The 24,614-nt window shown below is 37.0% G+C and overlaps 1 protein-coding gene across 2 annotated transcripts in view; it reads right to left on the reverse strand.

Annotated features, from left to right (window-relative positions):
- KITLG (KIT ligand) overlaps positions 1 to 24,614 on the reverse strand; it is a 77,032-nt gene that overhangs the window by 19,379 nt on the left and 33,039 nt on the right. For both annotated transcript variants that reach the window (XM_024257267.3, XM_002823566.5), the window contains exons 2-3: positions 23,177 to 23,290; positions 7,841 to 7,903 (exon numbers count right to left, since the gene is read on the reverse strand). In XM_024257267.3, the coding sequence (XP_024113035.1) occupies positions 7,841 to 7,903; positions 23,177 to 23,290 (177 nt within the window). The remainder of the gene's footprint in view (positions 1 to 7,840; positions 7,904 to 23,176; positions 23,291 to 24,614) is intronic.

Below are 24,614 nucleotides of genomic sequence, written 5' to 3' on the forward strand. Positions count from 1 at the left end.
TTATTTATTTATTTTTTTAGTGTGGCTACCAGACAATTAAGATTATTAATGTGGCTTCCATTGTATTTCAATCAGACAATAATGGCCTAGATAATCTGAACAGCATCTTAATATAATCACTTATTAGGAAGACGGGCCCCTGTGCTATAGTATAATATACAAAAGAACTACTTAAAATAGCATTTAATGTCATATTTTATTCATTCAACTAACATTTTATGCTTATTCCTTTTAAATAAATACTTTCTTATTACATGGGAGATTGAGGCAGATAAATAGTTGACTACAAGTGTCTATTTGGCTGATGTCTATTTTTATAGACAGAATGCCACATCATAGGAGTGGAGCCTCAGAATCCATGCTTACAAACAGTGAACTTTCCCTGTAGCCACAGTTGGTTGGATGATGGTAGACACCTGACTTGGTTGGGCCAATCAGAAAGTTTCTCCCCAAAATTGGTATTGATCATTAGAAACTGATAATTAGTCTCTGAGTAGGGCTGAAATTGAAATATGTAAATCTGACAGCTCTTGGGTAGTTACATTCTACCAAGTGATTGGAACAAAGGAGAAAAAGTCTGCACAAATAGAATGAAGCAGAGAAACAGAGATTCAGAGATGGAGAAGGAAAAACTGATAGTTTCCAATCCTGGTTCCAGTCTTTTCATGAGGCCTGTTGCACCCATGCCCTTAGGTGGCATGCTATTCTTTAGTGTTCTTATAATAATGGGACTTTTACTATTAGTGAAAACCACAGGAGTCTAAACTAATAAGATGGGCTCCTTCAAGATTTGGAAATCTAGCATTTTTGCCAAGAGTTAAGTGTTTATTCATAACTATTTTTTGAGGAGCGACTATATGCATTGGATTGTCTAAAGAATGGTGAGGAGATATACAGGAATAAAAGATTTCAACCTTGCTCTGTAGATAGTCAAAATGTAGTGAAAAGAGAACATAATAACAAAATAATAATGATGGTATCTGACAGTTATTATATGCACACCACAACTCATATTTTTTGTATCTTAATTATTTCTCACAATAATACTTTGAGACAAATACATAACACTTAAAATATTAAGCTCTATGTAAGCAATATATGATCATGTACCCAAGATGAATAGCTTCTGGACAAATTCCATAGGAGTCACAAGATAATAAACTAAAAGATAGGGTCCACATAGCAGGTGCAATGTTAGTGTTGCTGACCACCAAGCCCCAGCATCAAGCAAAACACTCAGCACAGAGTAGATGTGATGCCAATTTCACCTGATCAAATGATACAAGGGAGAGAAAGTGTGGTCTGAAAGAGCAGAAAATGTCCTTGCGTGCAAGAGAAATCTTAAACTGACCTTGGAGGAGATGACCACTAAGATGGGTTAAGCCCCAAGGTATTGCATGATTCTGTGGGTAGAATTTGCATAAGTGGATGGGAGAAGAAAGGGCATTTTTTGAGAACAGGCGCATTGATTTTAGGAGGCAGTGATGCATGTGGCTGAGGTGGCAAGTTTGTGTTGGGGAATAATGGGTATTCAGATGAGTTGGTTAGGTTAGGGCAGGATTACGGAGAGTCATGAACATTAGGTTCAGGAATTTGGCTCTCAGCCTTTAGTAAATGGGAACAATAAGCAGGTTCTTGAATGCAAAAATAACTCAATTAAAGCAGTAGAACAGAAGGCTTAAAGAAGCTGTGATTCCCCAAAGTTGCATAATACAATTCTTACACCTAAAATATTTCAAAAAATTCACACGTATCTAAAAGAAGATAATAACGTTGGAGTGCAGATACTGTGTGATGAGTTAAAGGCACTCACCTCATCATTATAACCTTGTGAACTATACTCAGTTCAAATCTGTGCCTCAAGGAAATTACAAATGATTATATGGTAGGGAACTTTTCTTCTTCCTTACTTTCTTCACTTTCTTACAGCAAATATTCATTAAATGCCTATGAGCATCCATGAGGCACTGAGAATCTAATGCAGAGCAAAAAGAATATAGTTCCTACCTTCGTGAAGTTTACAGCTTGGTGGAAGATTATCCATTAAATCATCCCACAAATACATCCAAAACTGCTACTCTGAGGAGTGCTATGAAAAGAGTTTCCAGTAGAACAATTTGGTTTCATCAAAAATCAAAACCGAAATCTAAAAGAATCAGGTGTTAGCTAGACAAAAGAACCAATCAGGATTCCAGGTACAGAGAAAGCCAGGCAAGAAGATATGTGGCAGCAAGGAACCAGTAATGATAAAGGACTGAAAAAGGATATGGAAAGGTGCCAGATCAGGATCAGTATAGTCTTTTTTTTTTTTTTTTTTTGAGATGGGGTCTCGCTCTGTCACCCAGGCTGGAGTGCAGTGGTGCGATCTTGGCTCACTGCAAGCTCCACCTCCCAGGTTCATGCCATTCTCCTGCCTCAGTCTCCTGAGTAGCTGGGACTACAGGTGCCCACCACCACGCCCGGCTAATTTTCTGTATTTTTAGTAGAGAAGGGGTTTCACTGTGTTAGCCAGGATGGTCTCAATCTCCTGACCTCGTGATCCACCTGTCTCGGCCCCCCAAAATGCTGAGATTACAGGCGTGAGCCACTGTGCCCAGCTAGATCACTATAGTCTTGGAGGCCTCGTTGAAGCACCTCCTTTTCCTGTTTCCTAAGAGCAACAAAAAGCCATTCAATGAATATAAAGGAGGAATGAAATGATTGGATGTATTTCTTTTTAAATCACTCTGTCTATTCAGGAAGAATCAAAACATCAAATAATAAATCCTGAGGTATCAGAGAAAATGCAAAGAGCCCAGAGGTAAGTAACAGGGCCAGGCAAAAGAAGATGAGAATAGCCAAGAAGTGAAATTGTGCATACCTGAGGAAGGGTACTGAAGAGGAAAGAAGGTTGGAAGGCTTATTGTTAGAGTAGCATCACATGCTGCCAATCACTTCCACATTTAGCTGTGCCTTTAAAAAGTCTGAATGAAAAACTGACAATGATAGCAAAGATTGGTTCAGGTAAGTATCATCAATAGATGCTGAATCTGTGGGAGAAACTTTGATAAGGAGAAGGTTTGCTTACATGGCCTTAAAGTGTCTCTCCCAAAATTGTGAATGAGTAAATATACATAAATAGTTGAACATCTTAACCAGATGATCAAAACAAACAGCACCATGAGGAGAAGATGGACTCTGTGTGCCTCTGGATGTGGTTACCTGAGCACAAATCATCACTTATGTAGCATTGTCACTTGAATTGCATAAGCTCCACAGAAGCATTAAGAAACATCAATCAAATGTTGCAAAGAGAAACACTTTTCTTAAAGGGGAGGACTGTCTCATTCAAAAATATCAGTGCCATAAAGACAAAGAAAGCCTGAGGAACTCTTAAAGGAGACTAGAGAGACAGGATGTAGTAGCTTATTATTGCTGCTATAACAAAGTACTACAAACTTGGTGGCTTAAAGCAGCACAAATTCGTTATTTTACAGTTCTGGAGGTCAGAAGTTTAAAATAGGTCTGAATAGGCTAATACCAAGGTATTCATTAGGGCTGTGTTTCTTTTGGATGCTCTAAAGGAAAAATCATTTTCTTTGCCTTTTCCAGCTTCCAGAGGCCACGTGCGTTCCTTGGTTTGTGAATGCCTCTTCCATCTTTGAAGCCAGCAGTGTGATATTTTCAAATCTCCCTCTCTGGCTCTGACACTCCTGCCTCCCTTTTATAAGGGCTCATGTAAATCAGAGTGGGACCACCTAGATAATCCAAAATAACTTTTCCATCTATAAATCCTTAATTTAATTACACCTGCAAAGTCCTTTTTGCCATGTCAGGTAATACATTCCCAAAACAAGGTATCTTTGGGATTCATTATTTACATGGTATCAAAATGAAAATCATGATCCTAGATAAGATCTTATACTGAAGGAAAAGAAATGCAAAAAAAGAAGGCTAAATTGAAATACAGACCTAGATTAAAGTACTATAATTATTGTAAAATTTATTGAAGTTGCAAATGTATTGTGTTTAGGTAAGAAAATATCCTTTACGTAGGAAATACACACTGAAGTATTTAAGAGTAAATGGCCATGTATGCATCAGTATACAACTTATTCAAGAAGTTCAGAAATATAATAAAACACACATGCATACATAGAAAGAAAGCAACTGATAAAGCAAATGAGGCAGAATGTTAAAAATATGTGAAATAGGTGAATTGGGATTAAAGGGCACATGGGTGTTCTTTAAATATTCTTGCAACTTTTTTGTAAATTTAAAATTATTTGCAAATAAAAAACTAAAAGAAAGCTGATGAATATATACTTTAAGTAAAAACTGAAGAAGGAATAAGATCTAGTGTTCAGTAGCAAAATAGGTGACACAGTTAATAAAAATGTGTGTTTCAATATAACTAAAAGAGTGGAATTGGAATGTTCCTAACACAAAGAAATTATAAAGTTGAGCTGATGAATATTCCAGTTACTCTGATTGGATCATTACACACTGTGTGCTTGTATCAAAATATCACGTGTACCCCATAAATATATACAACTCTTATGTATCCATAATAGCTAAAAATAAAAAAATTTAAAAAATTAATGAAGATTTTTAAACTCAAATATTACAAGCAACCCACAGTTTATGTAATGCTATGGAAGTTCAAATGAATGAAGATGTGTGGCAACAATTCAGCAATGCCATTTTTATTCTTTCTACAATAACATTACTAGTAAATGTAAAAGACCACAAATATCTAGGTATTCTTTAAGGTTAGGAAGTTAAAGGAAATTTTAACAGTCTGGCAATATAATAGTTTCAAAGAGTTTAAAATAGCATTGGTGATTATCATTAGATTTAAACACTAAGTGGTTGATCACACTCTGCTATTTGTGAGAGAATCTGCTAGGTAATTTTCTAAGAAGGACCTTGGAAAAGTGAACTCCCTTTTCTAGGAGAATTTAGCTGTTTTTTAAAACGAAGGCAAAATAAAAATAAAAATAAAAGTGTATTCTATTCTAGAGCTTTCTTCTGCCCAGTGCCCATGGGCAGAATTTTATTGCTTTGGCACCAGAGAATCTTTTTGGCACCTATTCCCACTCCACCCTCTATTGTTTAAAGACAAAAGATAAGGCAGCTGGGACTCTGACCACTCGCAAATAATCAGAGGCCTCCCCACTGGGAAACTCCTCTGGTCTTGGCAGAAACGAACATTTCAAAATGAAGGTAAAACAAAGGGTGAGACCCCTGGTTCTGTCCAATGCTCTAAACATGGCCTTGTTTTTCTTGCCCACGGTGGTGGCCAAGAAGAACAGTGTTTCTCCAGTTGTGCCAGGACAGCATGCCACAATCAAATAATAGTAGACTTTTCTCAATGACAGAAACAAGCACAAAATATGTGGCAGTGAATCAGCTTTATTTTCACAAGCTTGGCTCTTGCTATCACAAGCCGACATTGAAATCTATGATTTAGCACATTCTATGATTATACCAGCACAAAAAATTCTACTTAGTTGTTTTCAGTTTAACATTTGTTTTTCAAAGAGCAGCAGGTTATCTTTGAGTGCTTGGCAATCACAATCCTAAATGCTGCTGCAGTCAGGAAGGATCTGGGGTGGGTCTTTATTACCTAGAGGCTTCCCTTCAAACACTTTCCCTAAGTATTGTAATTATTTAGATCCTCACTTTCTGTAACCCAGGGTTAAGAGTCTGATGACCCTAGGGGTTTCTTTTTAAGACTCTGTCACTTTCTAATTGTATAACCTTGGGCAAAATACTTTTGAGCTGTAAAGCTCAATGTATCATTTGTAAAATAGGAATCATAATAGCTATTTTACCTTCCTCAGTTTTTGTAATCAGCCAAGAAAATTAATATGTGAAATCATTTTGCAAATGGAAAAGTGTTATAAAAAGGCCACATAATTCCCCCTGCCTACCTTCCCAATTACTAAACTTTTTGAACAAAAGATCATTGCCTAATTGATGTGTGTTTGTTTCTTCAAGTGTCTGCCAAAGTGCTGGCTCCTGGTTAGTTTTTCCTAACTAAATACTTCCTAAGTACCAAATAATAAAATTAATTAACTTTCAGGCTGCTAATAATTTTCCATTTCTATTTCCAGAGAACTCCCCCTAACTCAATAGGATAGACATTGACGTAGGCTTGAGGATAAATGGTTCAACATGAAGATACATGTTCTAAGGAATTCTAAAAAAAACTTTAGGTAGTTCATGCTAAAATGCTTACCAATAAAAAGAAATGTAGCTTTGACATTCTCTTGAAATGACAGCCTTGTAGTCTTTGAAATGCATTTTAAGCAAAAGCACATAATAACGTGTTTAAATTGGTAACAACTTTGATGGACTGATCCACAAAAATTGGTCAAAACCTAAAACAACTTGCACAAAGTAGATGTATAATAAGTTTTGGTAGATTATGGAAAGATGAGAGTTGTAGAGAAGAGAGTAACTCAAACGGTTTTAAATTTACTCAAGAAACACAGTACAGTAGTTGAAATGAGTCAACATAAAACAACTTGTCAAAGCATGTTGAAAGATATAAGCGAACTTCAAAGTATAGAAGCTTAACATAAAATTATTAAATATTCAAAAAGTTCCATGTCTTATGTATGGGTGCATACATTGCAGTAAACATATAAGAGAATGCTCCTCCTGCTCTACATAACACCAGGGAATGCTGTCCACATTACAAGCCCTGAAAGCACACATTGGAATGAAAAAGTCCAGCTCAGAATAAGTGTTACCACTAAGAGACAAAGTGGGGATTAATGAAGACAGAGAAGGAGCATACATAGGGCATTAGTTACATTTGTAATGGTTCATTATTAAAAATATATTTGAAGCAAGTATTGCACAATAGTAAGGTTTGATAAGCTCTGTGATGGGTATACAGATATTACATTATTCTCTATGCTTGAAATATTTCTTAATGTATGAATTCTGATATTGTGTAATGAGAAAATTAATTAAAATTTCTTGGTTTCAGCAACAGAATAGTACTTATAATAGTAAACACATACACTTGTTGTAAGGTTCTAAGAATCTATTGCACTGCTAGTAAATCAAATCGTGTTTTCAAATTAAACAAGTGAGATAGGTCAGCTATGAAAAAGAATTTACATAAACTTACACTCAAGTCCTTTTTAGGGGGATGCTTAAGGAAAATGAGAAAATCTGTGGCTAGGTCTAACGAAGATAATCGTATTTACTTTGGAAGTACAGATGGCCCTCTGTATCCATGGATTCAATCAACCAAAGAGGGAAAATATTCAAACAATAAGAAAACATAAAACAAATTTTAAAAGCAGAGTATAACTATGATTTATGTAATATAGGCATTATATTCAGTATTAGAATTAATTTAGAAATAATTTAGTTCCAAATTCCTGGAACTAAACTCCTGTAACACACAGGAGTTCCAGTGTGCCTTCCATGGTGAAAAATAAAAATTTAAAAATCAAGTATACAGAAGAATGTGCATAGGTTATATGCAAATACTATGCCATTCATAGAAAGGACTTGAGCATCCTAGGATTTCAGTATCCTGATGGTAGAGTGAGTGGGGAGGATGGAGGGTTGGAAGGTCTCCTGGAACCAATTCCCTAAGGATAGTGAAGAACAACTATACAGGTCTAGGATATATGTGCTGAAATGATCACTGATAAAGTTTAACAGTTGCTTAAGAGGGGAAAAAAAACCATGCAAGTCAAATTCCAAAGATAAATTCTTCAAATCCTGACAATAAGCAAGCTCCTAAATAGCAGCTAGTGTACTATCTCAATATGAATGATCCCATTTCTTCTATGAGCTACTAAAATGAAACTCAGAAATGTAGTTTACTTACCAAAACATCCATCCCGGGGACATATTTGAGGGTTATCATATAGTCTTTTGGAAGATTTGCCACCTACAGAGACAAAAAAAAAATTCCATAAGAAAATTCTTATACATCAATTAATCATATTTGTAGTGCTTTGGAAGAAAGCATACAAAACTGTTGTGCTTTTTAGAGTTACCAATGAATTTCAATATTTACATGTATATTGATTTTTAATCCTTGATTTCCCTCTGTAATCAAAAGCATCCTTCAAAATAAAAAAGTGATAACACAAATCTTTTAGACTCCAAATTCAGTTATGGCTGGCTAGGTATAACCTACTGAGTTTTGGAAACATGATCTGAATTTCAGCTTCCACCTGTGATCTTGGAATTCCCCTCCAGGACTATTTTCCTACTTGTTCCTCCATAAGATTAATCATAAAATAAATCCTTTTTATGTCAGTGGTTCTCAAAATGTGGACCTCAAAGTGATGTGCCAGCAATAGGGAACCTGTCAGAAATGCATATTCTCAGGCCATACCAGACCTACTGAATCTTACTTAACAAGTCCTCCAGGTGATTCTGATGTGCACCCAAATTTGAGAACTACTATTTTATGTTGAACCTAAAAAATGATCAGTGAAACTTCAAAAGAACAATGCTACTTACGAGATGCAAATGCTTTACAAGAAATAATTTAGAAAGATTCATTTTGTGATGTAACTTAATTCTCTTACCTTGGGCTGAACATTTGAGAAGTCTCAAATATTTGCCTAGGTTCTTTTGAAGGCTTTAAATAATGTCTGACTTACTTACATCAGTCATTCTGGTGTAAGTGAATAAGCAATAGGTTTGGGACAAAGGAATCTGGGACAAATCTACACTCTGTACATTGGTTCCTCTCATTTGTAAAATGAAGATCAAGATACCTATGTCAAATGGTCATTTAGAATTAAGATAGATGAATGTGCCAAACACATTATAAACAATCCATGTTCTTTACTGAGAGCTATACTGGCAACTGACTTTGGAGGCATATAACCCTATTAAGTTACAGAGTTCTAGGTTCTCTTCCTTCCTACACACTGTACCAACTTTGCTGTACCCAACCTTCTCTTATATCACCATTAAAATTCCCAGTTGAATAATTTAGCCAACAACTGACTTAGCCCATTGGGTATTAAGATAACATACGTTAAAAAGTAGTTTTGTACCATTACGTCTTCAAGGGTCTATCTTGCTTTGTAGACTTATTTTTTCCTTCATCTTGTCTCTAAAAACTTCTTCCTTATAGAAAACTGAGATCATGTATATGTTTGCTAGACTAGGTCATCTTGCACAAGTTTACCATAACATTTTCTGTATGATTCTGCTTGGTCTTGTCAATAGCTTCTAGAATCTGAGAACAATTTATCGATAAATGAATTTAGGCATGGGCATAAGTAGTCAGATGGGAGCTAAGGTAGTAACTGATCTCATGGTGCTTACTACCATCCTACTTCCAGTAATGCCACCTGACACTCATTTCAGCTCTGGACTGAGGCACTTAGTATGGTTCCTCTTCCCTAAGTTCACATAATCATAAAATAGTAACAGTGTCTAACACGTATCAAATATTTACTATGTGCCAGGCACTGTGCTCACTATGGGCTTAGGCTGCATTATTACAATTTATCCACAGATCCCGCTGACATATTATCTCTATTTAACAGATGAAGAAACTGAGGCTAGAAGGGGTCAAGTGCCTTGACTAAGGTCACACAGCCATCACATGTTAAGTCTAGACTAGAACCCATGTCCCTTGAGAGCAGAGCCTCCCTTGTCTCTTAGCTCCACTACATATTTTCACACTCTACACCCTCTGGGCACTTGTTCTGGGTATTTTCCACTTGTGAATCTTCACCATCAACCTTCTTCATGCCACCCTAAATAAAATATTAGTATCATTGTTGCTTTTTTTTTTTTCTTTTTTTGGTACAGAGTCTCACTCTGTCACCCAGGCTGGAGTGCAGTAGCACGATCCTGGCTCACTCCAACCTCCACCTCCTGGGCTTAAGGAGTCCTCGCATGTGTCAGCCTCTGGGATTACAGGCACGCACCACTACACCTGGCTAATTTTTGTATTTTTAGCAGAGACGGGGTTTTGCCATGTTGGCCAGTCTGGTCTCAAACTCCTGGCCTCAAGTGATGTGTCTGCCTTGGCCTCTTAAAATGCTGGGATTACAGGCTTGAGCCACCGTGTCCATTCCATTGCTGCTTATTGAAAACACATCTGAGCTGCCAGACATGACGGCATTTTTGTTCATTTATTTTTGGCATTAACTCCCTTACTCTTTACACTTAACTTTCTTCCTCTCAAACTTTCCACCAAGCTTCCATAATTTCTTTTCTCTTCTTAATCTTCACCCTCATCTTTGAGAGGAAAAAGAGTCTAGTCATTTTATGTAAACCCTAGTGACAAAGACACAGCAGACCTGTTGCAGGTGTGAAAGCAACAACTAAGCAGCAATATTCTATCTCATTTTGAATAAACCAGGTAAATTAAAGGCATTCCAGATAGAAAAATGCAGCAAGAGTGGCAGGTATTCTGAACACAAGCTGCTTAACAATCCAGCCCTTTCTTAAGCATAATTTATATTATTTTAAAAATACAAAAATACAATCAACTAGATTAGTATTTAGAAAGTGTGGGATCTGAGTATATGTCTAAAAAGCAAAGAAAATGTAAAGAGTATGCTGACCAATTCCATTTCATGAATAATTTATATACAAATATTGGTTCAAAGAAGGCTTATAGGAAGTTCCCTGACAAAAACACCGAAATCAACACTCTACCACTGGTGGTAAGGCAGTGTACAATAATACAGTAATTTATTCGTTAAGCTGATTTACTGATATTCAATTTCTGCTGAGACTGAAAAACAATACTGTTTTTGAAATGTGCTTTATAATTTAAAACAAGTTTTCATATACAGTCTCTACCACAACCCCATGAGAGATTATATTAAGCTTATTTTACAAATGAGGTCATGGAAACTCAGAGAGGTTAACTGGTATCACCAAGGTATAGGCATTTAGGAGCAACTGGTGCAGGTAGGATGCAAACCCTGGCTTTGTGTGCTGGGGCTCAGCACATCTACCTATAGCGCAGTCTCCCCATTATTAGGTTCTTGGTTTTCATTGGTTTCCTTCTAATTACATTTGGAAGAGAACTTAGAAAGTCAAGTTGTAGATATTTGTGGTCGCTTAATAAATTATTGTATTAATATTACTTTCTAAGCATTTATACAGATTGAACATCTCTAATCTGAAATCTAAAACAAAGCTGCATGCATACAAGCCATGTGATCTTTGACAAAGTCAATAAACATACATAATGGGGAAAGGACTCCCTATTCAATAAATGGTGCTGGGTTAACTGGCTAGCTATATGCAGAAGAATGGAACTAGACCCCTACTATTCAACACATACAAAAATTAACTCAAAAGGAATTAAAGATTTAAATGTAAGGCCCCACACTGTAAAAATCCTGGAAGAAAACTCAGTAAACACCATTCTGGACATTGGCCTTGGGGAATAATTTATGACTAAATCCTCAAAAGCAATTCCAACAGAAACAAAAAATGACATTGGGAGCTAATTAAACTAAAGAGCTACTACACAGCAAGAGAAACTACTAACAGAGTAAATAGACAACCTACAGAATGGGGGAAAATATTTGTAAACTATGCATCCAACAAAGATCTAATATCCAGAACCTAAAAGGAACTTAAACAATTCAACACGCAAAAAATAACCCCATAAACAACAAGTAAGCTAAAGACATAAACATTTCTCAAAAGAAGATATGCAAGGGGCCAAGAAACATGAAAAATTGCTCAACCTCACTAATCAACAGAGAAATGAAAATCAAAACCACAATAAGACACCATCTCATATGGGTTAGAATGGCTCTCATGTTGGTGGGAGTGTAAATTAGTTCAACCATTGTGGAAGATAGTGTAGCAATTCCTCAAGGAGGCAGAACAAGAAATACCATTTGACCCAGCCATCCCATTACTGGGTATATACCCAAAGGATTATAAATCATTCTACTATAAAGACAAATTCACACGTATGTTTATTGCGGCATTATTCACAATAGCAAAGACTTGGAACCAACCCAAATGTCCATCAGTGATAGACTGAATAAAGAAAATGTGGCATATATACAACATGGAATAATATGCAGCCATAAAAAAGGATGAGTTCATGTCCTTTGCAGGGATATGGATGAAGCTGGAAACAACCATTCTCAGTAAACTAACAGAAAAACAGAAAACCAAACAACACATGTTCTCACTCATAAGTGGGAGTTGAACAATGAGAACATATGGACACAGGGAGGAAAACATCACACACCAGGGCCTGTTGGGTACTGGGGGGCTAGGGGAAGGCTAGCACTAGGAGAAATACCTAATGTAGGTGACGGGTTGATGGCTGCAGCAAACCACCATGGCACGTGTATACCTATGTAACAAACTGCACGTTCTGCACTTGTACCCCAGAACTTAAAGGATAATTTTAAAAAATGTCAAAAAACGACAGATGTTGGTGAGGCTGCAGAGAAAACGGAATGCATATACACTGTTCAGCCACTGTGGAAAGAAATTTGGGGATTTCTCAAATAATTCAGAAATACCATTCAACCCAGCAATCCCATTGCTGGGTGTATATCCAAAATAAGTCCTTCTACCAAATAAAACCATGCATTTGTACGTTCATCACAGTACTATTCACAATAGACCTATGTGCCTATCAACCTATGTGCCTATGTGCACATAGGAATCGACCTATGTGCCTATCAACAATGGACTGAATAAAGACAATGCAGTACATATACACCATGGAATACTATGCAGCCACAAAAAAGAATAAAATCATGTCCTTTGCAGGAATATGGATGCAGCTGGAGGCCATCATTGTCACTGAATTAACACAGGAACAGAAAACCAAATATTGCATGTTCTCACTTATAAGTGGGAACAAAACACTGCATACACGCGGAAATAGACAGCAATAATAGACACCAGGGACAACTAGATAGGAAGCAGGAAGACAGGGTTAAAAAAACTACCTATTGGGTACCATGTTTACTACCTGGGTGATGGGATCAATCATACCCCAAACTTCAGCATCACACAATATACCCAAGTAATAAACCTTCAAATGTAGCCCCTGAATGAAATAAAGGGTATTCAATTAGGAAAAGAGGAAGTCAAATTGTCCCTGTTTGCAGATGACATGATTGTATATCTAGAAAACCCCATTGTCTCAGCCCAAGATCTCCTTAAGCTGATAAGCAACTTCAGCAAAGTCTCAGGATACAAAATCAATGTACAAAAATCACAAGCATTCTTATATACCAATAACAGACAAGCAGAGAGCCAAACCATGAGTGAACTCCCATTCACAATTGCTTCAAAGAGAATAAAATACCTAGGAATCCAACTTACAAGGGATGTGAAAGACCTCTTCAAGGAGAACTACAAACCACTGCTCAATGAAATAAAAGAGGATACAAACAAATGGAAGAACATTCCATGCTCATGGGTAGGAAGAATCAATATCACGAAAATGGCCATACTGCCCAAGGTAATTGATAGAGTCACTGCCATCCCCATCAAGCTACCAATGACTTTCTTCACAGAATTGGAAAAAACTACTTTAAAGTTCATATGGAACCAAAAAAGAGCCCGCATTGCCAAGTCAATCCTAAGCCAAAAGAACAAAGCTGGAGGCATCATGCTACCTGACTTCAAACTATACTACAAGGCTACAGTAGCCAAAACAGCATGGTACTGGTACCAAACCAGAGATGTAGATCAATGGAACAGAACAGAGCTCTCAGAAATAATGCCGCATATCTACAACTATCTGATCTTTGACAAACTGAGAAAAACAAGCAATGGGGAAAGGATTCCCTATTTAACAAATGGTGCTGGGAAAACTGGCTAGCCATATGTAGAAAGCTGAAACTGAAGCCCTTCCTTACACCTTAGACAAAAATTCATTCAAGATGGATTAAAGACTTAAACGTTAGACCTAAAACCATAAAAACCCTAGAAGAAAACCTAGGCATTACCATTCAGGACATAGGCATGGGCAAGGACTTCATGTCTAAAACACCAAAAGCAATGGCAACAAAAGCCAAAATTGACAAATGGGATCTAATTCAACTAAAGAGCTTCTGCCCAGCAAAAGAAACTACCATCAGAGTGAACAGGCAACCTACAAAATGGGAGAAAATTTTCACAACCTACTCATCTGACAAAGGGCTAATATCCAGAATCTACAATGAACTCAAACAAATTTACAAGAAAAAAACAAACAACCCCATCAAAAAGTGGGCGAAGGACATGAACAGACACTTCTCAAAAGAAGACATTTATGCAGCCAAAAAACACATGAAAAAATGCTCACCATCACTGGCCATCAGAGAAATGCAAATCAAAACCACAATGAGATACCATCTCACACCAGTTAGAATGGCAATCATTAAAAAGTCAGGAAACAACAGGTGCTGGAGAGGATGTGGAGAAATAGGAACACTTTTACACTGTTGGTGGGACTGTAAACTAGTTCAACCCTTGTGGAAGTCAGTGTGGCAATTCCTCAGGGATCTAGAACTAGAAATACCATTTGACCCAGCCATCCCATTACTGGGTATATACCCAAAGGATTATAAATCATGCTCCTATAAAGAGACATGCACACAGATGTTTACTGCAGCACTATTCACAATAGCAAAGACTTGGAACCAACCCAAATATCCAACAATGATAGACTGGATTAAGAAAATGTGGCACATATACACCATGGAATACTATGCAGCCATAAAAAAGGATGAGTTCATGTCCTTTGTAGGGACATGGATGAAATTGGAAATCATCATTCTCAGTAAACTATCTCAAGGACAAAAAACCAAACACCGCATGTTCTCACTCATAGGTGGGAATTGAACAATGAGAACACATGGACACAGGAAGGGGAACATCACGCTCTGGGGACTGTTGTGGGGTGGGAGGAGGGGGGAGGGATAGCATTAGGAGATATACCTAATGTTAAATGACAAATTAATTGGTGCAGCACACCAGCATGGCACATGTATACATATGTAACTAACCTGCACATTGTGCACATGTACCCTAAAACTTAAAGTATAATAATAATAAAATAAAAATAAAAATAAAAATAAATAAATAATAGTTGAAAGTATATTAAAAAGAAAAAACCACAAGTATTCTAAAATCTGAAAAAAAAAAAAAATCTGAAACACTTTTCGTCCCAAGCATTTTGTGTAGGAAATATTCAACCCCGTAGTATATTGATTCACCTTCCAGAAAGCACAGATAACCATGAAATAAATTCTGCTTCTCTAATACATATCACTGTGGAAAGTTTTACAGAGTAGAGGGAACCTGTGGCCTGGAACTTAGAAAATACTCCTTAGAGGCAGTGAATTTAATGTATGGATTAATAGCACAGGTTCTGGAGACAGACCACTCAGGTTGGATCCTGGCCCTGTAACCTGCTAACTCAGAAGTCTTGGGCAAGTCACTTCATCTACTTCAGCCTAAATTTTTACGTGTGTCACATGGGAACCATGTAGAATCTAGCTGATGGATTTATAAGGATTAAATAACTCATGTAAAATACTAAGTGCTTAGTTAGGCATGGTATGTGAATGAGTAAGAATTTCTATTAATACTAAATGCAAGGGAGTGGGACAGTCTAGATAGAGGAAGGGTCTTATGCAAAGGCAAAGACATGGGAAAGCTCATAGTGTGTTAGGGAGACCAGATAAAAGATAAGAAATATTCCAGGAAAACTGAATTTGAGAGAGACCCTCCAAACGTTGAGCTAAGGAGGTCAAATGGGAGGTAGTAAGGTACAGTAGGAACAGTTTTACCGTCAGAACTCCACAGAAAGTTGCTTCTGCTTAGACACATAGCATCATCTCTGTGGAATTTCTACTCCTTGTCTGTAAGATAGAGGGCAAACTAGATAATTTCCATAAATTCAGTCTGGTTTGACTTACTTATGTAAGTGGTGATGCAACACTAAACGTGTTTCAGCAGAGAAGGAACATGGTAGTAAAATACCAAGATTAGTATGGTAAGACAGTTTGGAGCAAAGAGAAAACAGAGACAGACAAAAGATTAGAAGACCCCTAGGAATCTGAATATACATTAAATGTTTACATGTAAACTGGAAACTAGAAAAGCAGGAACCAGGTCTAGAGTCCAGGGCGGTATTCCCTATTGGTAGGGTTAAATGGATAAGTAACCAACGCTACATGTTTTAAAAAACAAATCTGTTCTACTAAAGAAATTCATGGCAAAAAAAAAATTAATTGACGGAAAATTTTACCAAAGGCCAACTCATTCTAATGAGCTCTGGTTTGGAGTGCAAGGATGTCAATACTATGCCAGATTGTAAAATAAAAAACTGCAAAAACAAGTTACTGGATGATGAGCTAACTGTGCTAGGTGGGCCCCATTTACTGTCTTCTTTGGATGTCCTAAGGATTGACCATGTCCAGTGACACTGGAAAAACATCCACAGGAGAACAGCGTTCCGAAATGCTGGCGACTTAGCCAAGAAGAAGTCTTTGCAAGCCAAACTGGCACTGGCTGCATACCACACCCTGCAGGTATTTGGACTCAGAAGAAAAATAACTCAAAGTCAGAACACTTAACTTCCTCTCTAGATCACTGATCTAAAAACCTTTGGATCTCATGGTTCAAGGGTCACTGAGGTCCCTAAATCTCACGAGATCAGTGGCCACCTTGGACACGTTTGCAAGACCCTTACTTGTTATGCTGTTTCTCCCAAGTCCAAGGCAGGAATCAAAATTCAGTAGTTATCTATGACTCCCTTGACACTTTTATAAAATGCTGTACATATGTCAACTTTTCTGGGGAAAGAGTCCATGATTTTCAGACCTAGCAAAGTTTAATAATCACGGCTGTAGAGGAAAAAAGCTCTACACTTCTATCTAAATGTCATCATTCACTCATGTACGGTAGCTTACTATAATGTTAGTTGTTCAGTCTTCAGAAATAACACCCCCCAAAAAAGCTTTTTGCTTCTTTGTTTCTCCTAAAAAATTATCTACCACTAATATTGACTAAAAATCTAACCAACCAGGTGTATTACCTATAGTTTTCAAATGTAACTGGACTTTTTAAAAATGGTAACTCAATTAGTGATTAAAAATAAATTGGCAGGGCACAGTGGTTCATGCCTGTAATCCTACTGCTTTAAGAAGCCAAGGTTAGAGGATTGCTTAAAGCCAGGAGTTTGAGACCAGACTTGGCAACAAAGTGAGAATCCATCTCAAGAAAAAAAATTTAAAAATTAGTCAGGTATGGTGGCAACTACTCTGGAGTCCCAGCTACTAGAGAGGCTGAGGCGGGAGGATCACTTGAGCCCAGGAGTTTGAGGCTCCAGTGAGCCATGATTGCACCACTGTATCCCAGACTGGGTGATAGACATCCTGTCTCAAAAAAAAAATTAAGATGACAACTTCAGGAGGATTTTCAAGGTCATCTTTCCTCGGTAAAGAATATCTAAATAAAGATAGATAACAATATTTTCTTTCAAATAGAAAAGATTATAAACTACAATATTTGGGGAGTGTATAATACTTCATGATGATGACACACCTTATGATGATGACACACCTTATGATGATGATTCCAATTAAGTAACTAACTAAGCTTCTACAATATGATAGCTTCCTAATCACAGTAAGATAAGGTGACTACTATTCAGGAAATAAAATTCAGTAGGTTACAATGATAATTCATTAATTGTAGTTGAAACATCTTAAACTACTGGGAAGGCATTATAAATTATGAACTGCATTACTGTGCCTCAACGATAGGTAGTTAAGGGGTCAAACCTCTACTCAACTATTTCCCAAGTGATGATAATCAGATTACTAAATACCACTAGATCTCAGCTTTCTAACCAATATACTGGGGCTAAAAATAGTTATCTTGTAAGGTTATGAAAAGTAAAGGAGACAATCCATGCAAAGTGTTTCTGCATAGTGTCTATGTACTCATAACTATTGTTTTAAAAAACCAAGGAGCAGGCTGCACATGGTGGCTTACACCTGTAATCCCAGAACTTTGGGAGGCAGAGGTGGGAGGATCTCTCGGGGCCAGAAGTTTGAGACCAGCCTGGGCAACATAATGGGACCCACATCTCTACAAAAGATAAACATAAAAATTCAAGGAGCAGAAGACATATTATCCAAGTAGTTTATTCTATAAAGGAAGAACAATGTTTTCCTAACAATAAGACTGAGACGCTTGATAATACAGCAATCTATCTAGAGTTTTAATAAATATTCTTTCTAATAGTCCTTTTTTTAAAATACAAAATGTCCTAAATTTAGCTTTAAATAGAGAAAGAATTTTCTGCTGACCACAGGAGCAGAAATTAAAATGCTAAATATTGCAACCTAATAAAATAAAATTTGAAAACTATCTTTCAAACAATTATTTTTCGAAGGTCAAACAAAATTATGTGAAATCTTCACTATTAATGATATACCTAGGTCATCTGAAGGAAAGCTTAGAATTCATCCAGAAATGGGGACATTCAGAGACTCCAATTCTTCACTTTAATGCAGTGGTAATTCTATTTGAGGAACATAATATTTGAAGACGAAAAGTAATCAGAATTAATCAAAACTGTCTATTCAAAGTGTAAAAATGTGTTATCTGAGGATATTTTTATAATCTCTCATTACGTTAATCTCCACGAATCATGTGTAAATATAGCCAGCTTGAAATAAGTGCCTACCACAAGAACAGGAAAACAACAGATTCCTTTGTTCTAATGCTATCTTACCAATTTGTAGACTGACCTTGAAAAGACAGAGTAATTTCACCTGTACGAGATGGGGATGGAATCTTAAGAAACATTTTGAGGAAGACAAGTCATTACCCAATAGAAAGTTAAAGACAAAACATTTTTTCTCTTTAGCAACAAAATCATATTGAGTCAAATTGCCTCAAATGAAGAAACAAAGTCATCACAAACAAAGAGAAGAGTAGGGAGAATACACAGAGAAAACTAGTTTGAACTTTTTCAATATCTGGATTTCCTTCTTATATGAACAATTACAACTACTAAAAGCTGCAACCTAATTATCCCACAGATACAAGTTATAAAAGCTTGATTCATCCTCTTCCCAGATACCTGACCCTTTCTTTAGGTAAGTCTGAGTTTGCCATTTAAAACAAGTCTTGCAACATTTTTTTAGAAACAAAGCAAAATGTTATGTAAATAGATGAACTATTATGCTTAGTAAACAGGCCAGAAGCATTTTGAATAAAAACCATGGGGACTGTAGGGGCAGTACAAAGTGTTCAAGAAGAAATTTTTTAAAAAATTGACATTAAAGTCATAAATCATGTGCTTCTGTGACATGAGAATCATTTCAAGCAAAAAAACTTAACGTGTGTGGGCACAGTGCAGGTTGCCACCTAATGCAAAGATGAAACTGGTAGAGGCTGCAAAGGAATGATTTCCATTGAAGGAATAACTGTGAGCACAGGCAAAAATGGACTGTCAGGCCACTTTCTTTCCCTCACATAAAATGTAGCAAGGTTATGTCTGCAAAGCAAATTCCTCTCATCCTATATAACCTCCTTTAGTCGAGTCATTATTGAATTGTTCCAAGAGGAGCAACCTGAAAAAACATCATTATGGAATAAAACAATTTCAAATCTGAAAAGGGCCTCCAAATTTCTCTAATTTAGTAGTTCTTATCTTCTTTGGGGTCATAGATTTCTCTGAGCAATGATAAAAGCTACACACTCTCCTCAGAAATGAACATAAGGCATACGAAGGCAGCACAGTTCAGAGCTTCATGTGTAAGCATTTGAAGTTTATCAGCCCTAGATTAATAACTATTGATCATGTCCATGTTCCTCATTTGAAAAATTAGGAAATTGAATGCCAGAAAGATTCAGTGATTTGTCCAAGGCCACACAGCCAAGTAATAGTGGAGCTGGTATTAAAACAACCTAGTATTCCCAACTTCCATCAAGATGCTCTGCCCCACCATGTATAGAGAAAGGCTGTGATTATCTACATCCATAAATCTCAACAGTCACTCATGTTGCTGTTTGAATAAATGAAATTAGCAAGTTAGGATAGGAACACTCCACTTCTTTTCAAACGTTAAAATACACACACACCACACATGCGCGCGCGCACACACACACACACACTCTATAAACATTACGGCCTAAGCAGTCCTGATACTTCTACATAAATAACTTTTATGTAGACGGTAGTTGGAAACATTAGGGTTCTTATACCCCATCTCCACAAGTTGAGATTCAGTATAGTGATGCCCTTAGAGCTGTACCTTAAATAAGTCCCTGAGAGACTGTGATCTGCTGGTTCTAAAGTAGTGACCTACTTTAAACATATTTTGAAGATTTGTATTAATCTGGCATCCTTATAAATCTATACAACACAGATAATAACTAGTCATAATAGGAACTGAGATTAAATAAGAGTCAAGACATTTTGGTTTCTAAACAATGACAGAAGAGACCATCTAGAGCAATTGCTCTTAAGCCTCCTTTCAGAATTTTGTTGAAAATATAGATGTTTGGATCCCTTTCTCAGACTTACCAAAGCAGTTTCTTGGTGTAGTCCCAGGTACCTGTAATTTTTTTTATTATTATTATACTTTAAGTTCTAGGTTACATGTGCACAACGTGCAGGTTTGTTACATAGGTATACACATATCATGTTGGTTTGCTGCACCCATCAACTCGTCATTTACATTAGGTATTTCTCCAAACGATATCCCTCCTCCAGGCCCCCACTCCCCAACAGGCCCCAGTGTGTGATGTTCCCCTCCCTGTGTCCATGTGTTCTCATTGTTCAACTCCCACTTATGAGTGAGAACATGTGGTGTTTGGTTTTCTATTCTTGTGATATTTTGCTGAGAATAATTGTTTCCAGCTTCATCCATGTCCCTGAAAAGGACATGAGCTCATCTTTTTTATGGCTGCATAGTATTCCATGGTGTATATTTGCGACATTTTCTTTATCCAGTCTATTATTGATGGACATTTGGGTTGGTTCCAAGTCTTTGCTATTGTGAATAGAGGTACCCATAATTTTCATCAGCATGACAGGTGATTGTGACGCTCACTAAAGTAAAGCACATCATTTCTTCTTCTTCACTCACCCAGTGAACATTTAATGAACATCATCTACTTTGCTTTCCCTGCCGTTCTCATATCACCATTAAAATTCCCAGATGAATAATTTAGCCAATAACTGACTTAGCCCATTGGGTATTAAGATAACATACGTTAAAAAGTAGTTTTGTACCATTACGTCTTCAAGGGTCTATCTTGCTTTGTAGACTTATTTTTTCCTTCATCTTGTCTCTAAAAACTTTATCTTCCTTATAGAAAACTAAGATCATGTGCATGTTTGCTAGACTAGGTCATCTTGCACAAGTTTACCATAACATTTTCTGTATGATTCTGCTTGGTCTTGTCAATAGCTTCTAGAATCTGAGAACAATTTATCGATAAATGAATTTAGGCATGGGCATAAGTAGTCAGATGGGAGCTAAGGTAGTAACTGATCTCATGGTGCTTACTACCATCCTACTTCCAGTAATGCCACCTGACACTCATTTCAGCTCTGAACTGAGGCACTTAGTATGGTTCCTCTTCCCTAAGTTCACATAATCATAAAATAGTAACAGTGTCTAACACGTATCAAATATTTACTATGTGCCAGGCACTGTGCTCACTATGGGCTTAGGCTGCATTATTACAATTTATCCTCAGATCCCGCTGACATATTATCTCTATTTAACAGATGAAGAAACTGAGGCTAGAAGGGGTCAAGTGCCTTGACTAAGGTCACACAGCCATCACATGTTAAGTCTAGACTAGAATCCAGGTCATTCATAAAAGTTAGATTTTAAACACATACTGTCCTTTTAGTATTGTTTCTTGGGTGACAAACTAACAAGCACTCAACGAAAAAAACATGATGTATTTTTAAACAGTATGTCTTTTTAAAAAAATACTCCCCCCTTACCCCCATCCCTATACACAATAGCTAACTGGGTATATAGCAGGAAACTCTTGCATGGCTTTGCTCACAGTGCCCTCAAGTAAGACATACTGATACATCTGCTGCTGCTGCATGGAAGAATGCTTTTAAACCTGAACTCTCTGGGTCCTAAGGAATTTGTATAAATTGTGTCTGTGTGTTTCTAATTCTATATTGAGGCTAAGCTAGCAAGACTTCAACAGTGGCCTTAAACTTCTGTTTTGAAGTTCTATTATAAACCCAAAATAAAACATATACACCAGAAAATATATATCAAGAGGAGGGAATATAAATAGAGCCCCTTCTACTCCTCATCCCAGTACCTCAAAAAATAAACTTCTCATTCTTTTCTCCATATCACAACCCTCATTTCTTACCTATTCTCGCATCACCTCGGTTCTCTAGTCAGTATTTAAATAACCAGGAATTTAAAAAATTGCTTCTCAAGATTTGTTCATCCTGAAATCACACATGATTCAAAAAAGCATGTAAGATCTCCCCTAGATCGTGAGGGTTGGGAAGGATGCATTCCAGATGTGTTATGCCCTCTCTGTGGCTTGATCTTGAGAGAAAGCATCTGGAGAAGCATAGCACGGAGCTGGCAGTGACTTGGGGCAGCAATGCAAATGCTTTTGTTGAGGGAAGAGTTCAATGTGACAAACCAGGGAGATGAGTCCCTTCAACATGCGGGCAATGAATCACCTCTCTATGTTCCCTGAAGGAGCAAACACCCACTGACATGTGACAGGGTCTTCCTGCTGATAGAATTGGGAGAATAGCCATTTCAGATTTCCTTTCGTTAGGCTTTTTAAAGAAGGTAGGAAGGCATGTGAAGGGGAAATAGAACATGCTGGGGAACCCACTGGAGAGATTATGGGGAACAAGCTGGGGCAAGCCCATCAGCACACAGCGAACTCTCCAAGGTCCTTCACTGCCTATGAAGGACGGAGAGAAGACCAGCAAAGAAGCAGTCATAGCAGTGGTGCGCAACTAGCCAGTTTTACCAACAAATTGTCCATGACCCTAAATATCTCACTACCTGCTTTCTATAAACCCTTTATAGTAACCCAGTGATTCCTTTCCCCACCATAGGAAAACATTACTTTGGGGCAAGAAAAATCTAAATCTTTTATCAACAAGCGCAGGAAAAAGAGCCACAGCTCTTTTTTTACACAGCACGGTAAAGCATTCCTTACTTACCAGTTTAGTGACGTCTTTTACATTATTAGTCACACGATTCCTGCAGATCCCTTCAGTTTTGACGAGAGGATTAAATAGGAGCAGCTGAAGATAAATGCAAGTGAGAATCCAAGTCTAAATGAAAACAGAAAAATTGCTCGGTGATCATCAGTTAAAATCTGTAATCATTCTAACTTTTAACATCTAATGCCTTGATGCACAAAAAGACCAGTCTAATATATGTTATTGGCTTGAATGCAATTAAATATTACGCATTCCAGCTATGCTCACCAAAGTTTTAAAAAGCTTTTAGTTAAAATCCATTTTGAATTATTCTCTCAATGACAATATTGTTAACTTTTGTCAAAAACTTTCTTCAGCCAATATCCCAATGGCAATTAGGAATAAACTTGTGGCAGCATGTTAAAGACTTAGCCCTTAGGGTGTCTTCTAAAAACTAGAGAATGCATAAAATGTATACCTTATGGCACCAAAAGAAACATCTTATTTTGTACTTTAAATGTAGACTGCTTGGCAAGTAGCAGCATAATCCCTGAGCAGTGCTTTAATCCAATAATCTACAATAGCACACCAAGTTAAAGTGAGAGAGATGTATATTTTTAGACCTAAGAGAATTCCACTTAATTTGTGAGACATCAAAAGAATATTTTGAAACACAGTTTTTTAGCCACTTAAGAAAAATATTTCCTTAGCCAATAGGAAGGCATTCTTGAACCCTAGCAGAAAGTAATCTGTCTTCTCTCTCTCTCTCTCTCTCGAACACACATAACCTACACATCAGCTTGAAAATAACATTTTCTGTCATGTATTTAGTTGTTTTTATGCATGACTTATTTTTCCTTATTACACTATAGAGTTTCAAGAACTTGTGCAACTGATTTATCTTTGTAGTATCTTCACAACACATAACACAGTGTCTTGCATATAAAAAGTCCTTAATAAATATTTGCTGGGTCAATCAGTGGTCAAGGTAAAAATATATCCTGATGCTCAAATTCAATAACCATTTATTGAATATGTATTATGCGACAGGAACAGCGCCCGTCACTAGGGTAACAAAGATGATGAAGATGCCCTTGAAACTCAGAGGCAGGTAAATAAATAACACCCACATCTTGTGATAAACACTTTGGGAACACAGAAGAGGAAGCAATTAATCAATTAACCTTAACGGGGAGAACCAGTTGCAGGAAAACAGTGCCAAGAAAAGCCAGAAAGAAAATGTGACTGTGGCCGGATTTAGGAGGACAAGGAGGATTTGCAAGGGCTGACGAAGAAAAGATGAACGTTCCAGGAAAAATAAACAGCATGACAAAACCATGCAGATGTGAAGACATCTTAAAATATGTGCACATTCTTTTATGAGATACCATTCTTCTGTAAAATCTTAAAGTTACACAAGAGTCCAGATGCACATGGCTAGAAATCTTCTCTATTT

Source organism: Pongo abelii, chromosome 10 (genome assembly GCF_028885655.2).
Source record: "Pongo abelii isolate AG06213 chromosome 10, NHGRI_mPonAbe1-v2.0_pri, whole genome shotgun sequence".
NCBI lineage: Eukaryota > Metazoa > Chordata > Mammalia > Primates > Hominidae > Pongo > Pongo abelii.